This window comes from Musa acuminata, chromosome BXJ1-7 (genome assembly GCF_036884655.1).
Source record: "Musa acuminata AAA Group cultivar baxijiao chromosome BXJ1-7, Cavendish_Baxijiao_AAA, whole genome shotgun sequence".
Lineage (NCBI taxonomy): Eukaryota > Viridiplantae > Streptophyta > Magnoliopsida > Zingiberales > Musaceae > Musa > Musa acuminata.
The window spans coordinates 29,747,997-29,765,000 of NC_088333.1; the positions used below are offsets into that span (position 1 = coordinate 29,747,997).

The following is a 17,004-nucleotide window of genomic DNA, read 5'->3' on the forward strand; positions in this document are numbered from 1 at the left end:
CACATCATTTCCGATAATAGACTATGCAGTTTGATAAAATTCAGTTGGAAATCCATCTGGACTAGGGCTTTTGTGCTTCGGTGAGTTAAAGACAACTCTTACAATTTCGTCATCTGTAATTGGGGCCTTGAGGATTGAAATGGCTTCCGAATCAAGTTTTCTAGTTGGCTCTACATGAATGTTACTAGGTTGCTCAGCTTGATTGAGTAAGGAATAAAAAAATTGCTCAGTGTGTGCTTAACCTCATCTAAATTCTCCATAAGATTATCATCTTTGTCTCTACATTTCCTGATACGGTTAACGACCCTTCAAGTAGCAATGGAAGCATAGAAAAATTTAGTATTAGAATCTCCTAGTGTAAGCCAATGCTATCGAGACTTCTGCTTTGCAAAACTTTCCTCCTGTTTTAAGGCTTGTATGAAGTTATTTCTGGCTTCCGTCTCTTTGTAGATAATATTCTCATTATAGGGCTGAAGTTCAGCTCATGTTGCAATGACATTAGTTCCTTTCTGCATAATTGAACTCTGGTGGTAATATTGCCAAAGATATTTGTATTCCACTCCTTAAGTGTTGCTTTACAAGCTTTGAGCTTTTGGCATAAGATGTAAGAGGGGGATCCATGCACATTAACATTCTAAGCTGATCTGGTGACATCAAGGAACTGAGGATGAGTACTCCACATGTTAAAGAATCTAAACGGTTTCTTACCTCTTGGTGTCGCTTTGTCTGCGTGTATGTACATTAAAGAATGATCAGAAAATAATGGAGCATCATACTCAAGAAGTGAATCTGGGTAAACTATTAACCATTCCTGATTAATCAAACACCTATCAAGTCGAACCATTATTTTTCTGTTAGCAGCACCTTGATTACTCCAAGAGAGCCAATTACCCATAAATTTCATATCAATCAATGCAGTAGTATCTATGTAATCATTAAAACTTTGAAGTTGGCTTTCTGAAAGTTGTCTACCCCCCACTTTTTTATTTGGGTACCGAACAATATTAAAATCTCCAAGAACAATCCAAGGTATATTGAAACAGCCATTTGCAATATTAGTTAGGTCAAACCAAAGAGTATTTCTTTCTTGCATACTGTTTGAAGCATATATACCAGTGAAATTGAATTGAGAGCTATTCTTTTTATCTTTCACCTTAAGATGGATGAATTGATCAGTAGCAGAAATAAACCAGGCATTAATAGAGTTAGGATGTCATAAGACCCATATTCTACCAAAAGTTTCATTAGAGTCATTGGTAAACAGTTCTGCGTCCGGCCATATTAAATTCTTTTAAGCTTGGACTCACGATTGTTTAATTTTCGTTTCCACTAGAATAACAATATCACATGCGGCAGACTTGATTATTCTGTTGAGCTCCCGGCATTTCTCAAGCTTATTAAGTCCATGAACATTCCAACATGTAATCTTAATCAGTAATAAACAAATGGAAAAGGTAGTAATGTATTCGTCAGTTTTGCATTTTCCTCCCGCACAATATCCTTGCCTTTTATGGCTTTATTCCTATATTTATCCACTTCATCTACAGATGTTTAAACTTTAAAATACCTTGAATCATGTGGTCTTGGTTGGTAGGGTTTGTTGAAGCACGATATGATTGATTGCTTATACACATAATAGATATGTATATATATTTGCATGCGATGTAGATATATATTAAATATGTATATGTGTGATATGTCATATTAGGAGACCAAATCATAGAAACATCTCTCTCGATAATAATAAGTCAATAAATGTGAGGCAATTAGATTGATCCACGTGGCCTTCCATCATTATAAATATGAACCAATTCTCAGTGTAGGTTGAGTGCCTTCCATCATTATAAATATGAATCGATTCTCGGTGTAGGTTGAGTTGATTCAGTCCCTCGAGACTCATCATCTTCTGATATTTTGATAAGTTTTACGAACACATGATAAATGCATATATATTGTCCACATCAGCACCCACTTAACATCCGAACTGCTGCTGGACATAGACGGCAAAATCCGACCCGTTATGTGGAGTCCGGACCATGGTGTAAACAATTTCATCCCGACTTGACTCGGCCCAACTTAACCCGGATCTCGATCCCGATCAGTGCGCTAGACACAGGTGTCCCGAGACTTTCGGCCCAACTCACCCTGGACACCCACCGAGTCAGGCCAAGTTAATTCGGGCCCAACTCACCCTGGACGTGGCTTTCGCATCCAATCCCATCCGATTCGGTCTCCTATCCATCTCTCTGCCGCTGCAGCAGTGGCCGCCGCCGCCGATGGCGTCTCCTCTTTCTCCTCTCGCCGCTTTCTGGAAGAGCCAACCTCACCACCACACTGCTACCCTCCGCATCAACCTCCGCCGCTTGCCTCCCTGCCCACTCGCAGCTATGTCCGGACCTTGCCTCCGCTCCTCCGTCTCCTCCCCTCCGCCCCCTCTTCCTCCTCCTTCTCCCCTTCTTCCCCCATGCTTCTTCCAGTGCCGCACGGCTGTTTCCATCTTTGCCCTCGTCTCCAATTCCAGCCCTTACCTGAGCTCTCGCCGCGGCTTCGTTCGCCACGCAGCGACCGCTGCTGCCGCCACCGCTGATGTCCAACAAGAGTATGCTCTCCTTTCCTGTCCCATCAGTAGCCATAACTTATCTGCTTGATGAGGATGGTTGTTTGAAAATGCCCTGTTGCGATAGGTTACATGACACGTTATTATATTGGGTTTATATGGGGATTATTTGTGTGGTTTTAGTATGATTGCTTTTAAGAGGAGGCAACATGCTGAGTCATGTTATTGCACAAAATTGTATCTTGTGCCATAATCCTATGAAGAGAAATAAACCTCTTTTCTGCTTGCTGGGACAGAGAACATAATAGGTTAGGACGGGAGGAGATAGAGATGGCAGGGTCCGGTTGTGATTCTACACAGAGAAAAATTAGATATTTCCTTCTATTGTTTTTACTGGAGAGAACCATAATGGTTCTAAGCTTTGTGGCTTCTGAGCTTTTTGCATGTATTGATTAACCATGTCTAAAGTTGTTTCTGTTGCAGTTTAAGTTCGTGTACAACATACAACTAGTGGGGGGGGGGGGGGGGGGATGATGATGTACTCTAATTTCTTTCTGTAAACTATGTAATCTGAGTTAATCCCAGTGCATTAGCTGTCGGAGTACTTCTCTTGCTTGGTTACATTATTTTGATGTGCTTGATTTAGCCAACTTAAGAAATTTTACTGACATTATTTACCTTTTTCATATATGTAGTCCAGCATCAACTTCTCAAATTATCAGTAGGGGGCAGCGCATTTACCATGAAACATACGGATGCCAAATGAATGTAAATGACATGGAGATTGTGCTATCTATCATGAAAAATGCTGGGTATGAGGAAGTCGTGAAGGAACCTGAGAATGCAGAGATTATATTCATCAACACCTGTGCTATCCGAGACAATGCGGAGCAAAAGGTTTGGCAGAGACTCAACTACTTCTGGTTTCTAAAAAGGGAATGGAAGAGCAATGTTGCTGTGGGAAGGTCACAATCTACACACCCTCCAAAAATAGCTGTTCTAGGATGTATGGCTGAGAGGTTGAAAGAGAAAATACTTGATGCAGATAAGATGGTAGATGTAGTCTGTGGACCAGATGCTTATAGAGATCTACCACGTTTGCTGGATGAGGTTGACTATGGGCACAAAGGAATTAATACCCTGCTTTCTCTTGAAGAAACTTATGCTGATGTTAGTCCAGTTAGGATCTCGACCAATTCAGTTACTGCATTTGTCTCGATAATGAGGGGTTGCAACAATATGTGTTCATTTTGCATTGTTCCATTCACTAGAGGTAGAGAGAGGTCTCGTCCAGTCTCATCAATTGTCAGAGAAGTAGGTGAGCTCTGGAAGGAGGGTGTGAAGGAAGTAATGTTCCTTGGTCAGAATGTGAACAGTTACAATGATGTTTCTGAGCTCAGTGATCTGGAACCAGGAGCAAATTGGAGACTCAGTGAAGGATTCTCCAGCATGTGCAAAGTGAAGAATATGGGCTTGCGCTTTTCTGATCTCTTAGATCGACTCTCTACTGAATTTCCAGAGATGCGGTTTCGATTCACTTCCCCTCATCCCAAGGATTTTCCAGATGATTTGTTATTTCTCATGAAGGATAAATATAATATTTGCAAAAACATTCATCTGCCTGCTCAAACAGGGAGCTCAACAGTTCTCGAGAGAATGCGCCGAGGTTACACCAGGGAGGCATACTTGGACCTTGTACAGAAAATAAGAGGCATCATTCCAGATGTTGGACTAAGTAGTGACTTCATTTGTGGTAAGTTTCCATATTTTTAATTACTTGGTATGATGTTATTTTTTTTTAATATGTTATTTATGCTTTATGGTTCTGCAATCAAACATCTAAGAGATCTCAAAATCATGGTGATGTTTATTTTTATCACTTAGATGTTGTTATTGTGCTAATTGTGCAGACTATTTCATATTTTTGAAAAAATTAATCTGTATTGGTTCTAGGTAATATTTTTAGTATTATTATTATTTTTCAGATGACTCAGATCACTTTTGCTTCATCCAATATGATCATTTCAGATGGGGATCCCTTAGTCGCTCTTTGATTTTGGTTGATCTTGAGTTATTGTAGGATCACCAACAAATTTATTGGTGATCATTAGCAGACAACTAGTACAGTTGTAGCCCTCTGATCTAACTTAGTGGCAAGTTCTAGAGAGACAGATGTCTAGCTAAGTCTGCTGCCATGTAGACCCTAATATCATTGGCTGCATATGGAGGTGCTATCACTGCTTTCCAGTGGTTGGTTGACAGTGGATGTAGCGCAAGTCTGAGAGATGATTAGAAAGATGGGAGAGAGAGCAGGAGAAAAGAAAAAGGGGTACCAATTTTTATTTTTTGCTTTTTTCTGTTGGGGATTGGGGGGGTGGGGGAGATTTGGTTTGTGTATTGAAATGTGTGAATATGGTGAATTCTGGAGTCTATAATATGCTCTTATGATTCATATATAAATAACACCAAACTTACTAATAAATCTAAAGTATTTTTTTTCTCTAAACAACATTATAATTTGGTAATGAACACAACATTTTATTTATTTATTTTTTGTTTTTGGGTTTTGAAATTACTTTCTTGATCGATCCTAATCCCTTGATTATGTTTGGCTGATCCAGTTGATCCCATCAATCTCAATGTTGGATCCAAGAAACCAATCCAGTTTTGATCCTGGTATTGCACCTTGGTATTAGTTTATAATCTTTTGATAACTTTGTCAGGTATCTACCATTGCATATTTAGGAAATTGGACTCAGTGAAAACTTATGTTGATGTGTGGAAAAGTATATTATGTATGATTGTTTTTAATAAATGCACTGGCCAATAACTGACTATTCAAAACACCTCTAGACATGGGAATAGTCTAGATGTCGACGATGTATGACAAATTTGGATTTGGGAGCATGCTTTTCTCAAGGAGAGACCAAAAAATTCAACCTCTTGGAAAAGTGCTTTTCCTTATTTATCTTATTTTATAAGGCAGAATGGTTTGGAGAGACCATAAAAATCAACCTCTTGGGTATCTATTGGTATGCATGAGTTTTTGCTTTCTCCTCTTATCTAGTGCTTTGTTTGTTCTTACCTCTAACATACTTCAAAGCAAATGACATTCAGCTCATTTGGAAGATAACAAGGACCTTCAATGTATCTTTATAATCTATCATCCATTGTTGTGTCAGTGTAAAATCAGTAATGTTGCTGTGGGATTCCATGTTCCCTTGGTCATTAAGCGACTATTTTACATCATGCTTGGGTACTTATGTCAAATGTTTTTGTGCCTATGTACTTTCTTCTTTCTTGATTGAAAACTCTGTTGCTTAACTTGGTTAGCTCCAGCTTTCTTTAAAGATTTATTGAACACCAAATTATGTAAAAAACACACATAGTGGTCATTCTAGTGGTTCCTTCTGATCCTAGAAAATGTTTAAAAGACCGGCTACAGAATATTGTACAAAACATTCATAATATGTCATTCTTTTCTTGCTTGCCATGTCTTTGTATCTTTTGTCATTCATGGCAGAGAATCCTGCAAAATGCATTGTTTGAACAACATCACTTAAATTTTCTACGTCCAATTTTCCAACGTTAGGAGCTTTATCAGAAAATTACTTGAATCAGCAAGCCCATATGGGATATGCAATCCAGTTCGTAAGTCAACGTTACATTTTCTCTATATCATGAAATTCCTCATCCAATAAGGAGATATGGATTGATTTTCTAATCTAATTTATTATTTTAAGTAAGCCTTCCCATCTATAAACTAATCCAACATTTTCTTTGAAGGATGGTAAGATATGCTGATTCTATAGCCTTCTTGGGTACTCCTGAAATTCCCAGGTAGACTATAGAGCTGGCTTTAGTTATTTGGTTTGTTTTTCTTTCACTCTTGGTTGTTTCTGCCTCTTACATGAACTTTATCTCCTTTTTGTGAAGTATTTCCTTTCTGCCTATTCAATGCCTACATGTGTAAGTAAAATATTGGAGTTTTGCCTCCCTTTTTTCATGAGCTTGACTTTTAAGTAAGTCAGTCTTTACTAGCTGTTGGAATTCTAAGTTTATTTCCAATCCATTTTCTAGTCCAACTAAAAAATCTTTTTGACACTAGTTCTCGAATGTCACTTTGTTATACAGATTTCACGAAAATTCTATCTTTAAGCCTTCTCAATCTGTTTGTTTTAACCTAACGCTAGAAAGGCTTGGACTTGGAGGACGGTAATGCTAATGACAATTAGAAGCAAACACTAACACAGAAACATCCATCCTGTGATAGTAACATGCATCAGCTTTAAAAGTTTACTCGTCTGATCTGCTACAATTTGCTAATGTGATTGCTGCTGCTATTTACCCAAATATCAGTCTAGCAAGTGATACTATCAATATCTGAAGTTGATGCATATTATTTTCACAGAGATATCTTTGTGTTTTGTGTTTGCTGGTAGTTGTCGTTAGCATCACCATCATACAAGTCAGAATCTGTTCTGTTGATAGTTGTTACAACTTACAAGCTCATTGCTTCTTTCTTAACTGCCTGCCCTCTTATTGTAGAATAGTCTTTTTTTCCAGCACTAAAGTCCTTAGACCCTTTAACAGGCTTTTGTGGAGAAACAGAAGAAGAACATGCTGACACCCTAAGCCTTGTGAAGTCTGTTGGATATGATATGGCATACATGTTTGCTTATAGCATGAGAGAAAGAACTCATGCCCACAGGAACTACATGGATGATGTTCCTGATAATGTCAAACAGAGGAGGCTGACTGAACTTATTGACACCTTCCGTGAAAGCACAGTGCAGAGGTATGAATCTCAAGTAGGAACTGTCCAGCTTGTTTTAGTCGAGGGACCCAATAAGAGAGCACCTGAATCAGAACTGGTTGGAAGGAGTGATAGAGGCCACAAGGTCTCCTTTCTTAATGTCCCTCTGCCACACTCATTTGAAACAGATGGGAAGCGAAATCCAGAGATTGGAGATTATGTTGAAGTTGGCATATTGAGATCAACAAAGGCATCCTTATTTGGGGAGGCACTTGCGCGAACGAGCCTGAGCAGGTTTTACCAAAAGAATTCGGACTCTAGAACATGAAATGGCTGAAGGCCTACACTGACAAAGTATTGCTGTTGTCGATGCTTATAATGGGATCGAGGATGAGACCTTTTCATTAACAGTGAAGTGTTCAATTCCTCTAAATATTCCTCGGAGCTTCCTACATTTGTTGAGGGATGATGATCAATATTGTAATTTTCCATGAAATATCTTCAATCGACACTTGAAGAGCCTCAGTGGAATGAGATTACTACATCCACAGTAAGTGTTTCTCACTTCATTAGATCATACGTATGCAAACTGCTAATTTCTGTTATCCTTCTTTAATCGTTCTAGTTGTAAGTTGGTTTGCATTCTATGTACTCATAAAATCTTAATAACTCCATTAAGGATATCCAAGATACTAGCATTGTTAGTTTCTAAGAGAGTTCTCCGGTTTGGTACTACATTAGTGTGTCATTGTTGCTTGTATGGTCCATTTTCATGTTGATTTGAATCCAATTGGATGTGATAATTCAAGGGATCACTTAAGAACAGATCCTTATCCAATATGATTATAAATAAAATCTTTGATCTGATTATTTTTAATATCATTATGCTCATTATATTGATTCCAATACATTTCTCATGATCAATTTATATTTTGCTAGTGTTGGAAAATGTCAAGTGTATACCATATACGGATTAGTGGAGCTTATAAACTATGGGATTGAACTTTTTTGCTTCATCTACTAAATAACTTCTCCAAGACAATATATCACATTTGGATCTTGACATTACTACATATTTAGCCATATATTTCAGGATCATAGTGTATGTGTGTTAATTTGATTCTTTGAATCTCAAATTATGATGAGTGCATCCAAATTATGATGGTGATTCTTGATCATGCTAGAATTTTCAGCTTCGATTCACACACTTGTTCTTCTCAAATATTTCAAGCAACAGATCAATTTTACTTTGGTCACCAATATTTGTGGTAGGTTTGCAACATTATGAAAACATTTGGGTACAGCTCTGACACAGAATAAAATGAGGAGCTTTTTCCAGAACAATAAAAAAAGATTTTACTTTATTACAAATATAATCTCGTATGAGGCTCGACAAAAACAGAGAAAGACAGGGAGGCTAGCCATAGTCATCTACGACAGTTCTTGAAAGCATTCGAGTCCTCGCACCTCCATACGAGTGATTGCCACGACAACCCATGCGGTTAAAAAGACAGTACGACTTGTCAACGTTGTTGTCTCGGTCATCTCAGTTTTAGAAACATATGTTCCAAGTTTTTGATATGTTTGCCGTCTAATATCGATTGTGCACTATGCGATTCCAACGATGGGATGTGATGATTGATAGCAGGGTGATATGATGGAAGGTGCCAGAGTGGCTAGTCGTCAAAGAGTGAGGTGATTTGCCTGAGGCTAGTGTGACGGAGTAGGAAAGCGGGGTCGAGACCGACAGGCTTTAGCGGAGTATCCGATTTTATCAGGCAGACGATCCGTCGTTGTTGGCTTGAAGGGGCAGGATATGAAGGCGGATGAGTTTTAGAGTTGTCACTTTACGAGAAGTTATTATTAGGAGGATAAGGGGGGCGTTGCATGGCCCCCATAGGATCAAGAATATATTTGGTGATATTCGGAGGGTATTGAGTGTTATTCCTCTTAGACTTATGACTCACTTGAGCTGTGATAGACGGTCCGGGCAGTTTGTCCACAGGCTTCAAATACATCTCATAGTCAATCAACTTGTCATAAAGTTCTTTAAAGGAGACTGGCGAGTCGTGTGCCCGAATTGCAGTTGTTAATTCCTTGTAGTCGTCTCTAAGACCATTTAGGGTATGGATGATGATCTCCTCATCATATAGGGAATGACCTATCAAAGCTAAGTCATCGATGATAACTTTGATATTTTGTAGATAATCAATTATAGTACTTACCTCTTGTTTGGTCACCATTAGCTTGGAGAGAAGATTGAGCTTGTGAGTACGTGAATGATTTGCCAAGGTTATTTATAGTTTAGACCACACATTGGCAACAGTCACACATGTAGAAATCAATGAAGCAACGGATCCAGCAACTAAGGCTTGAATAGCTTGGAGGATGAGACGATCTTGACGCAGCTATAGTTTGTGAGCTAGATCAGGTACTGGACTAGGTTATCTGGGGATGTTGAGCATGGCTGGCCGACAATTGAAAGAGCCGTCAACGTAGCCTAGCAAGTCGTATCCAAATAAGTGATTAGAAAATTGAGCCCACTAGGACGCATAGTTGCCACCCTTTGATAACTTGAAAGGGATTAACGTGGTAGCATTGATGGAGATAAGCCCTGTAGGAGAAGAACTGTGAGTCCCTATAGAAATAGGAACTAGAATATCAGAAGAAAATAACGAAGACATCCCAGCACACCCACCCCCAACCCCCCCCCCCCCACCCCGTCCCTTTTTTTTTTTTTTTTACAGCAAAACTTCACGGAAGATGGAGGAAATGGGGGAGGAAATGAGTGAGAAGAGTAGCTACTATTGTAGTTGTTGCAAATCTCTGTGGCTGCTGAAGCTGCTGTAGATCGCTGCTGCTATTGCAGTTGCTATAGATTGTTGCGGCTATAGCTGCTATGGGTGCAGAAGCTGCTGCAGCTGCTGAAGACTACTGCAGATGAGGAAGCAGAGGAGGAAGTTGCAACGATGTTGTGGTTGCGGCTGCAACAGATGGGGAAGTAGAGGAGGAAGCTACAGCGATGTTGCGACTACGGCTGTAGAAGCTACTGAAGACTGCTGTAGATGAGGAAGCTGTAGCGATGCTTAAGGAAGCTACAGCAGGAGAAATCTGCAAGAAATCTACACCGATTAGTCATATAGTGGAAGAGCTCCGTTGGCCTCAATGCAGAGGGAAGTGACAGCAAAAGCTGCTACGATAGAGGAAGCAGGGGAAGATGAGCAGAGAAGACCCGAGTGATGCAAAGGATTTTGGCACAGCATCAGTAGCAACAGATTTGGGCGGGTGAGAGCAGAGATCGCTGGGTTGGTCGAGGGCGTAGGAGCCGGTGGTTGAGGTTCCACCACGCTTCCGTTGGATGGTAGTCACAGCAGATCATTGGCTTGCAGTAATTTGACACAAGGAGGTATGCATGATGAAGAATTGAGAAGGGGCGTGGAACACAGATCTGTTGTGCTGTGGTGTGGTTGCAGATCTGTCCGTAGTGAGGTTGCAGATCTATGAGGATGGAGACTAGTGCTGGTGAGGAAAGAAGCGCTGGTGAGACGCCGGCGCAGAGTGGTAGTGGGAGAAGACAGGTGCTGTTCGTCGAGGAGGTGCTACAGTTGCTGCAGAAAATGATGGCAGCAGGATTAATATCGCTACAGTCGCCGGAGGTTGTGTCGCAGTGTGGTTGCAGATCTGTCTGCGGTGAGGTTGCAGATCTGTGAGCATAGAGACTAGTGCCGGTGAGGAAAGAAGCGCCGGTGAGACGCCGGCGCAGAGTGGTCGTGGGAGAAGATAGGTGCTATTCGCCGATGAGGTGTTGCAGTTGCCACAGAAAACAATGGCAGCAGGATCAATATCGCTGTAGTCGCCGGAGGTAGAGGGTTCTCAGCGTCGGCTTGGTGGAACAGGTGGAATAGGACACGGCGGAGCTGCACTAGCCTTGGTGCAACTTTGCTAAAGGCCACGCCTAGGGGGCTGTTGTGGTGCAGCATAGGTGTTCGGTGACAAGATGTAGCGACAGAAAGATGCAGCTGCAGCAGAGAAACACCTCATCAAGCGCTGCCACAAGCCCGATCATAAGGAGTTCTCGAAGGTGGCAGTCCGTACAGCAATTGGGTTCATGGTGATGGAATTCGTCGGAGGTCAGGCCTAGAAGGCATGCCTCGCTCCGATGAGAATAGGCTGCGGAAGGGAGAGTAGAGCTTCCTAAGGCAAGAATTGCTTTGATACCATGATAGATAAAGGATAGAGAAAGAAATTACAGAAGAAGCTAATTTGCATTAACATGTCCCTCTCCTATTTATACAGGTTAGGAGGGAGGATTTCCCTCAATAGATTAGAGGATTTTCCTCAACAGGTTAGGAGGGAGAACCCTCTACTTTCAGTGACTGCAACGATATTGATCCTACTGCCATCGTTTTCTGTGGCAACTACAGCACTGTTAAAACCCTTGCAGATTCTAAACTTGGGGTTGATCTCTTTAGGGGATCGGCCTCCTTGGAACTCTATATGGGTTCCTCCCTCCAAGTTGCTGCTCAAAGGCTGCAGAAAAGATTCATCTATTGCTTATGAAAAGAGAAGGAATACATGGCTATTTATAGGGCTTCTAAACCCTAACTCCTAATAGGACTCCTACTTAAGACTCTTACTTCTAACCAACTCCTAGTAGGACTCCTAGTCAAGACTCCTATTCCCTTACAACTCCTAATTCTTCTCTAAGAAAACACCTCCTACATGAATGCCCCTCTCAATTAGGACTCTCCTAGCTAGAGTCCTAACAGAATGTCCATCTCAATTAGGACTCTCCTAGCTAGAGTCCTAACATTTTTACATGAATGTCCCTCTCAATTAGGACTCTCCAAGCTAGAGTCCTAACAGACCCGCCCTCTTCAAATTAGCCTTGTCCTCGAGGCTGATGATTCGTGAATTCTGGGAATTTGATCTTCAAGTCGTTATAGTTCTCCCAAGTGGCATCTTCTATTGGTAGGTTCGCCCACTGTATTAGCACTTCATTAGTGGGTCGTCGTCGTCGAGTCATGATCCGTCGATCAATAATGGCACTTGGCTGGGTCTGGAGTTCTCTTTGGGTAGTCATATTTGGTGGGTGACTTTGGGCTGTCTCCAAGCACCTATTTAAAACTTCCTGCTGGCTGTTGGTTTGTGGGTGATATGTCATACTCCTTTTCAATTTAGTACCCTACATATGGAATAACTTTGTCCAAAATCTGCTCTTGAAGATGCAAGTAGAATTTGTCACAAGCACAATGTGTCTCTTATAGCATAATTCTTTTGAGTCCCGATTGTAATGAGCCACGGAGCTTGGTGCTTCCTCTAATTTTTTTTTGTATCTTACTGGTCTCCGAATCTTCCTGCAGTTCCATCTTAATATCCTCGAGGAAGCCGCTGGTTAGAAGTAAAACGATCGAAAATTCAGCTTGCTCAAGTAGCTGCGAAAGCGCTTCTACAAGAACATTCTCTTTCCCCTTTTTGTAAGTTATTTCATAATCAAATCCAAGAAGTTTTATTACCCTTTTTTGCTGCTCAGGGGATGATATTTTTTGCTCCAAAAAGTAATTGAGGCTTTTATGGTCAGTTTTAATTTGAAATCGTCGGCCAATCAAGTAGGGTCTCCACCTCGTTGCTGTGCGTACAATGGCGAGCATCTCCTTATCATATGTTGACTTATTTTGATGGGAGGGAGATAATGCATTGCTAGTGTATATGAGTGGTCGACCATCATGCATGAGAATGACTCCAATTCTGACTCCAGATGTGTCGGCCTCAATAATGAAGGGTCGGTTGAAATCTGGTAGTGTTAGCACCGGCGTCGTCGTTATGGCTGCCTTAAGTTTGTCGAAGGTAGCAGAGGCTCTGTCCAACCATTGGAAGACATCTTTTTCTAGTAAGGAAGTAAGTGGTGCACTGATCTTTCCATAGTTTTTCACGAACTTGCGGTAGTAGCCTGTTAAACCCAGAAAGTCATGTAGCAATTTTATGTTTCTCGAGGTCGGCCAATTTTGCATTGCTCCAATTTTGAAGGGGTCCACTGCCACACCTTCCTCTGATATGATATGCCCAAGATATTCCACCTTTTGTTGAAGAAAGCAAAAATTCGTGGTTGTTGTGTGTTCAAAAGGTGGTTTTCCGTATGTCTTCTTCGCATGCTCGTATTTGATGATACCCGGATCAAAGGTCCAGCTTTGTAAAGATTTGTGCTCCTTTTCATCTAGCAATTCATCTACTATTGGAATAAAGTATTTGTCCTTGATGATTATGCCATTGAGAGCTCGGTAATCAACACATATTCGCCTTGTTCCGTCCTTCTTGCGTACAAGTAGCACCAGCGAAGAGTAGAGGTTGCAACTTGGCCGAATAACTCCTGTTTCGAGCATTTCTTTTATAATCCTTTCTATTTCATCCTTCTAGAGATGTGGATACTGATATGGCTGAGCATTTGCTGAAGATTTGCCTGGAAGAATCATTATACAATGATCATGCCGACAAGTAAGAGGTAGGTTGCGCGGTTCGTCAAATATATTTGAAAATTCAGTAAGCAAAGGAAGTAGATTTGAATCTTCAAATTCTGTTGGCTCTCCCTTAGTTTGCTGCTCAAGTTGTACCAAAAAGCCGCTGCATGCTTTATGCAAAAACATTCTCCATTTGTTGTGTGCAAATCATTGTTATGTCGCCCCCACGTTTCCCGTGCAATGTCACCTGTTTCTCCTTACTGTAAAATTTCATAATTAGTTTCATAAAATTCCAAGAAATATCACCGAATGTCGTCAACCATTTAATTCTGAGCATGGCCTCATGATTGTTAAGAGGGAGAAGGAAGAAATCTGCAATTATCTCTTGGTCCTGCAGCAATAGTTTCTCCTGCAAGCGCCTATGATCATAATTCAAAATCCGTCCGTCGGTGACCTTAACATCAAACCTGCAGCGATTCTCGATAGGTAATGATATCCGAACAGCAAGCTTACTATTTAGGAAGTTAGTAGTACTGCCCGTGTCGATGAGAACAGTGATTGGTTGTTGTTTGAGAAGGCCTCCAATTTTCATCGTTTGCGGGTTTGAGTAGCTAGCTAGTGTATGTACCGTAACTTCGGTTGGTTGTGGCTCTTCTTCTGCATCTTCTTCTTCACGTTCAAGGCTCTCTTTTGGATGTTCAATGACCTCTTCTTTTATCGGTTCAATAATAAGAAGTCCCCCTTTACTACAGCGATGCTCACGGCTCCACGGCTCGTCACAATGCCAACATAACCCCTTCGCATATCGCTCCCGAAGCTCTTCTCTTGTTAACCTCTTTAGTGTAGGGACTTGGTCGACAGTAGGGGGCGCTAAGGGCTTCAATATTACTGGTTGAGGAGAGACCCTAGTCCTCCGAGCTTCATGGTTCAATTGCTCCTCTTGATGTCGTGCGAAAGAGATGGCTGCCATAAGCGTATACGGTTGTCGCACTTTAACTTCTCATCGGATCTCCGGCTTCAAACCCTCAATGAAGGTCCACAATAGTTGTTTTTGAGACCAATCATGAGTTTGATTAGATAACCTTTCAAACCTGGTTTGGTACTCCTGAATGGTGGAGGTTTGTTGGATCTTTGCTAGTTGTTCGTCAATATTCTCGTAATCAGTTGGTCTGAAGCGAATCAGTAGTCCTTCTTTGAATTGTCGCCATGAAAGGACTCCATAAGTATGTTCAAACCAGTCAAACCACTGTATAGCATCCCCTTCAAGATGTATAGCTGCAATTTTCACCATAGATACATCCGCGGTTTTGTGGTACCGAAAATATCGCTCCGCGCGCGAGATCCAACCAATCGGGTCTCCTTCTTCCCATCTAGGGAAGTCCACTCTCATGCATGGATAGTTGGAGTTGGTCATAGAGCTTCCCCTCTCTTGGAAGTCATATCTTTGGGGTTGGTGTGATTGGGCAAAGCTCTCTCCTTGATGTGATTTCTTCGGGCTTAGTGGTCGGCCCAATCTGAGTTCGGTAAAGAGCATCCGAATCTTATACTTGACCCGGCCTATGTCAATGACTCTCAATCGCTTCTTCCAACAACACAACCTTACGGTCCCATAGCCTCCAACCATCCTATGACCACACGCTCTAAGAGTGGTATTTTCAAACCGCGTCAGGTCCTTGATCTTCATGCTATCATGGATTCCTCATCCACCATCGTTGAACCCACCACCTTCACTCAAGCCCAAAAATCTCCGCATTGGTGTACCGCCATGTGTGAGGAATATAATGCCCTCCTCCATAACTCAACATGGGATCTAGTACCCTTTCATCATACACAAAATATCATCATGTGTAAGTTAGTTTTTCAAGTTAAGCGGAACCCCGATGGCTCTATTGCCCGAAATAAGGCACGCCTCATCGCCAAAGGGTTTCATCAAAGACTTGAAGTAGAAATTTAATCTCATTATTAAGCCCACTACAATCAGACTTATCCTAAGTCTGGCCACCACTAAGGATTGGCAATTACGCCAATTGGATGTTAATAATATCTTTTTACAGGGGACTCTAACTGAAGATGTTTTTATGCAACAACCTCCTAGTTTTACTCATCCTCAGTATCCAAGGCATGTTGGCAAACTTTGAATTGCTATTTATGGACTTTGTTAGACTTTAAGAGCTTGGTACACTAAACTTGGCTCTTTTCTGACTTTAGTTGGCTTTCTCAACTCTAAATCTGATTCCTCGTTATTTTTATGACAACACCATATTAACACAATATATATTCTGGTATATGTGGATGACATCATTGTCACAGGCAACAACCCCATAAAAATCCGAGCATTCATCAAACAGTTGGCAGATCGATTCTCGCTTAAAGATATAGGACCCTTGAACTACTTTCTAGGTGTAGAGGCTACATTCACATCTTCCGGTCTCTTTCTATCACAAAGAAAGTACATTCAAGATTTATTATCCAAAACAAACATGTAGGATGCAAATGTGGTTACAACTACTCTCTCTACTAGTGGCTCTATCAAATTATCTGATGGAAGTCCTGCTACGAAACCCACTCAATATTGACAAGTCGTTGGTTCCCTACAGGACTTAGCTCTCACCCATCCCGACATCTCATTTGCAGTCAACAAATTATCACAATTTATGCAGAGGCCGTCTACTATGCATTGGTCTACGGTCAAACGAATCCTACAATATCTTAAGGGGACCCTCAATCATGGTTTCTTTCTTCGTAAATACTCTCCACTTCAGCTTCATGCCTTTACTAATGCTGATTGGGTAGGCAACTTTAATGATAGAACATCCACATCGGGGTATATTGTCTTCCTTGGTGCTAATCCAATCAGTTAGAGTTTTAAGAAGCAAAAGACAATCGCATGGTCTACAACTGAAGTTGAATATTGTGTCATCGTCATTGCCACTACATAACTCAATTGGGTCACAAATCTGCTCAAGGAACTCAACATCAACTCTATTCCTACAATATATTGTGATAATGTCGGAGCTACCTATATGTGCGCTAATTCAGTATTCCACTCCCACATGAAACATATTGCTATCAACTTCCATTTTGTACGAGATCAAGTTGTCCACCGTCAACTACGAGTTTCTCATGTCTATTCGGCTAATCAGTTAGCCGACTCACTCACGAAGCCTCTCGCTCGTCAACTTTTTGCATTACATCGATCCAAGATTGGTGTCCTTGATAGGAGCTCCATCTTGCGA

General features: G+C 41.1%; 1 protein-coding gene across 1 annotated transcript; it reads left to right on the forward strand.

Moving 5' to 3' along the window:
* The first annotated feature begins 2,201 nt into the window (after positions 1 to 2,201).
* On the forward strand, positions 2,202 to 8,025 carry LOC135679018 (CDK5RAP1-like protein). Its single transcript, XM_065192362.1, has 3 exons — positions 2,202 to 2,599; positions 3,253 to 4,310; positions 7,151 to 8,025. Exons 1-3 carry the CDS (start codon positions 2,277 to 2,279, stop codon positions 7,639 to 7,641), a joined length of 1,872 nt encoding a protein of 623 aa, XP_065048434.1. The 5' UTR covers positions 2,202 to 2,276; the 3' UTR covers positions 7,642 to 8,025.
* Positions 8,026 to 17,004: the final 8,979 nt, after the last annotated feature.

Excerpts from the sequence above, each read along its gene's own strand:
- LOC135679018 (XM_065192362.1), top strand. The coding sequence starts at position 2,277 with ATGGCGTCTCCTCTTTCTCCTCTCGCCGCTTTCTGGAAGAGCCAACCT. Across the intron at positions 2,600-3,252 it reads ACCGCTGATGTCCAACAAGA|TCCAGCATCAACTTCTCAAA; the intron begins GTATGCTCTCCT and ends TCATATATGTAG. Across the intron at positions 4,311-7,150 it reads AAGTAGTGACTTCATTTGTG|GCTTTTGTGGAGAAACAGAA; the intron begins GTAAGTTTCCAT and ends ACCCTTTAACAG.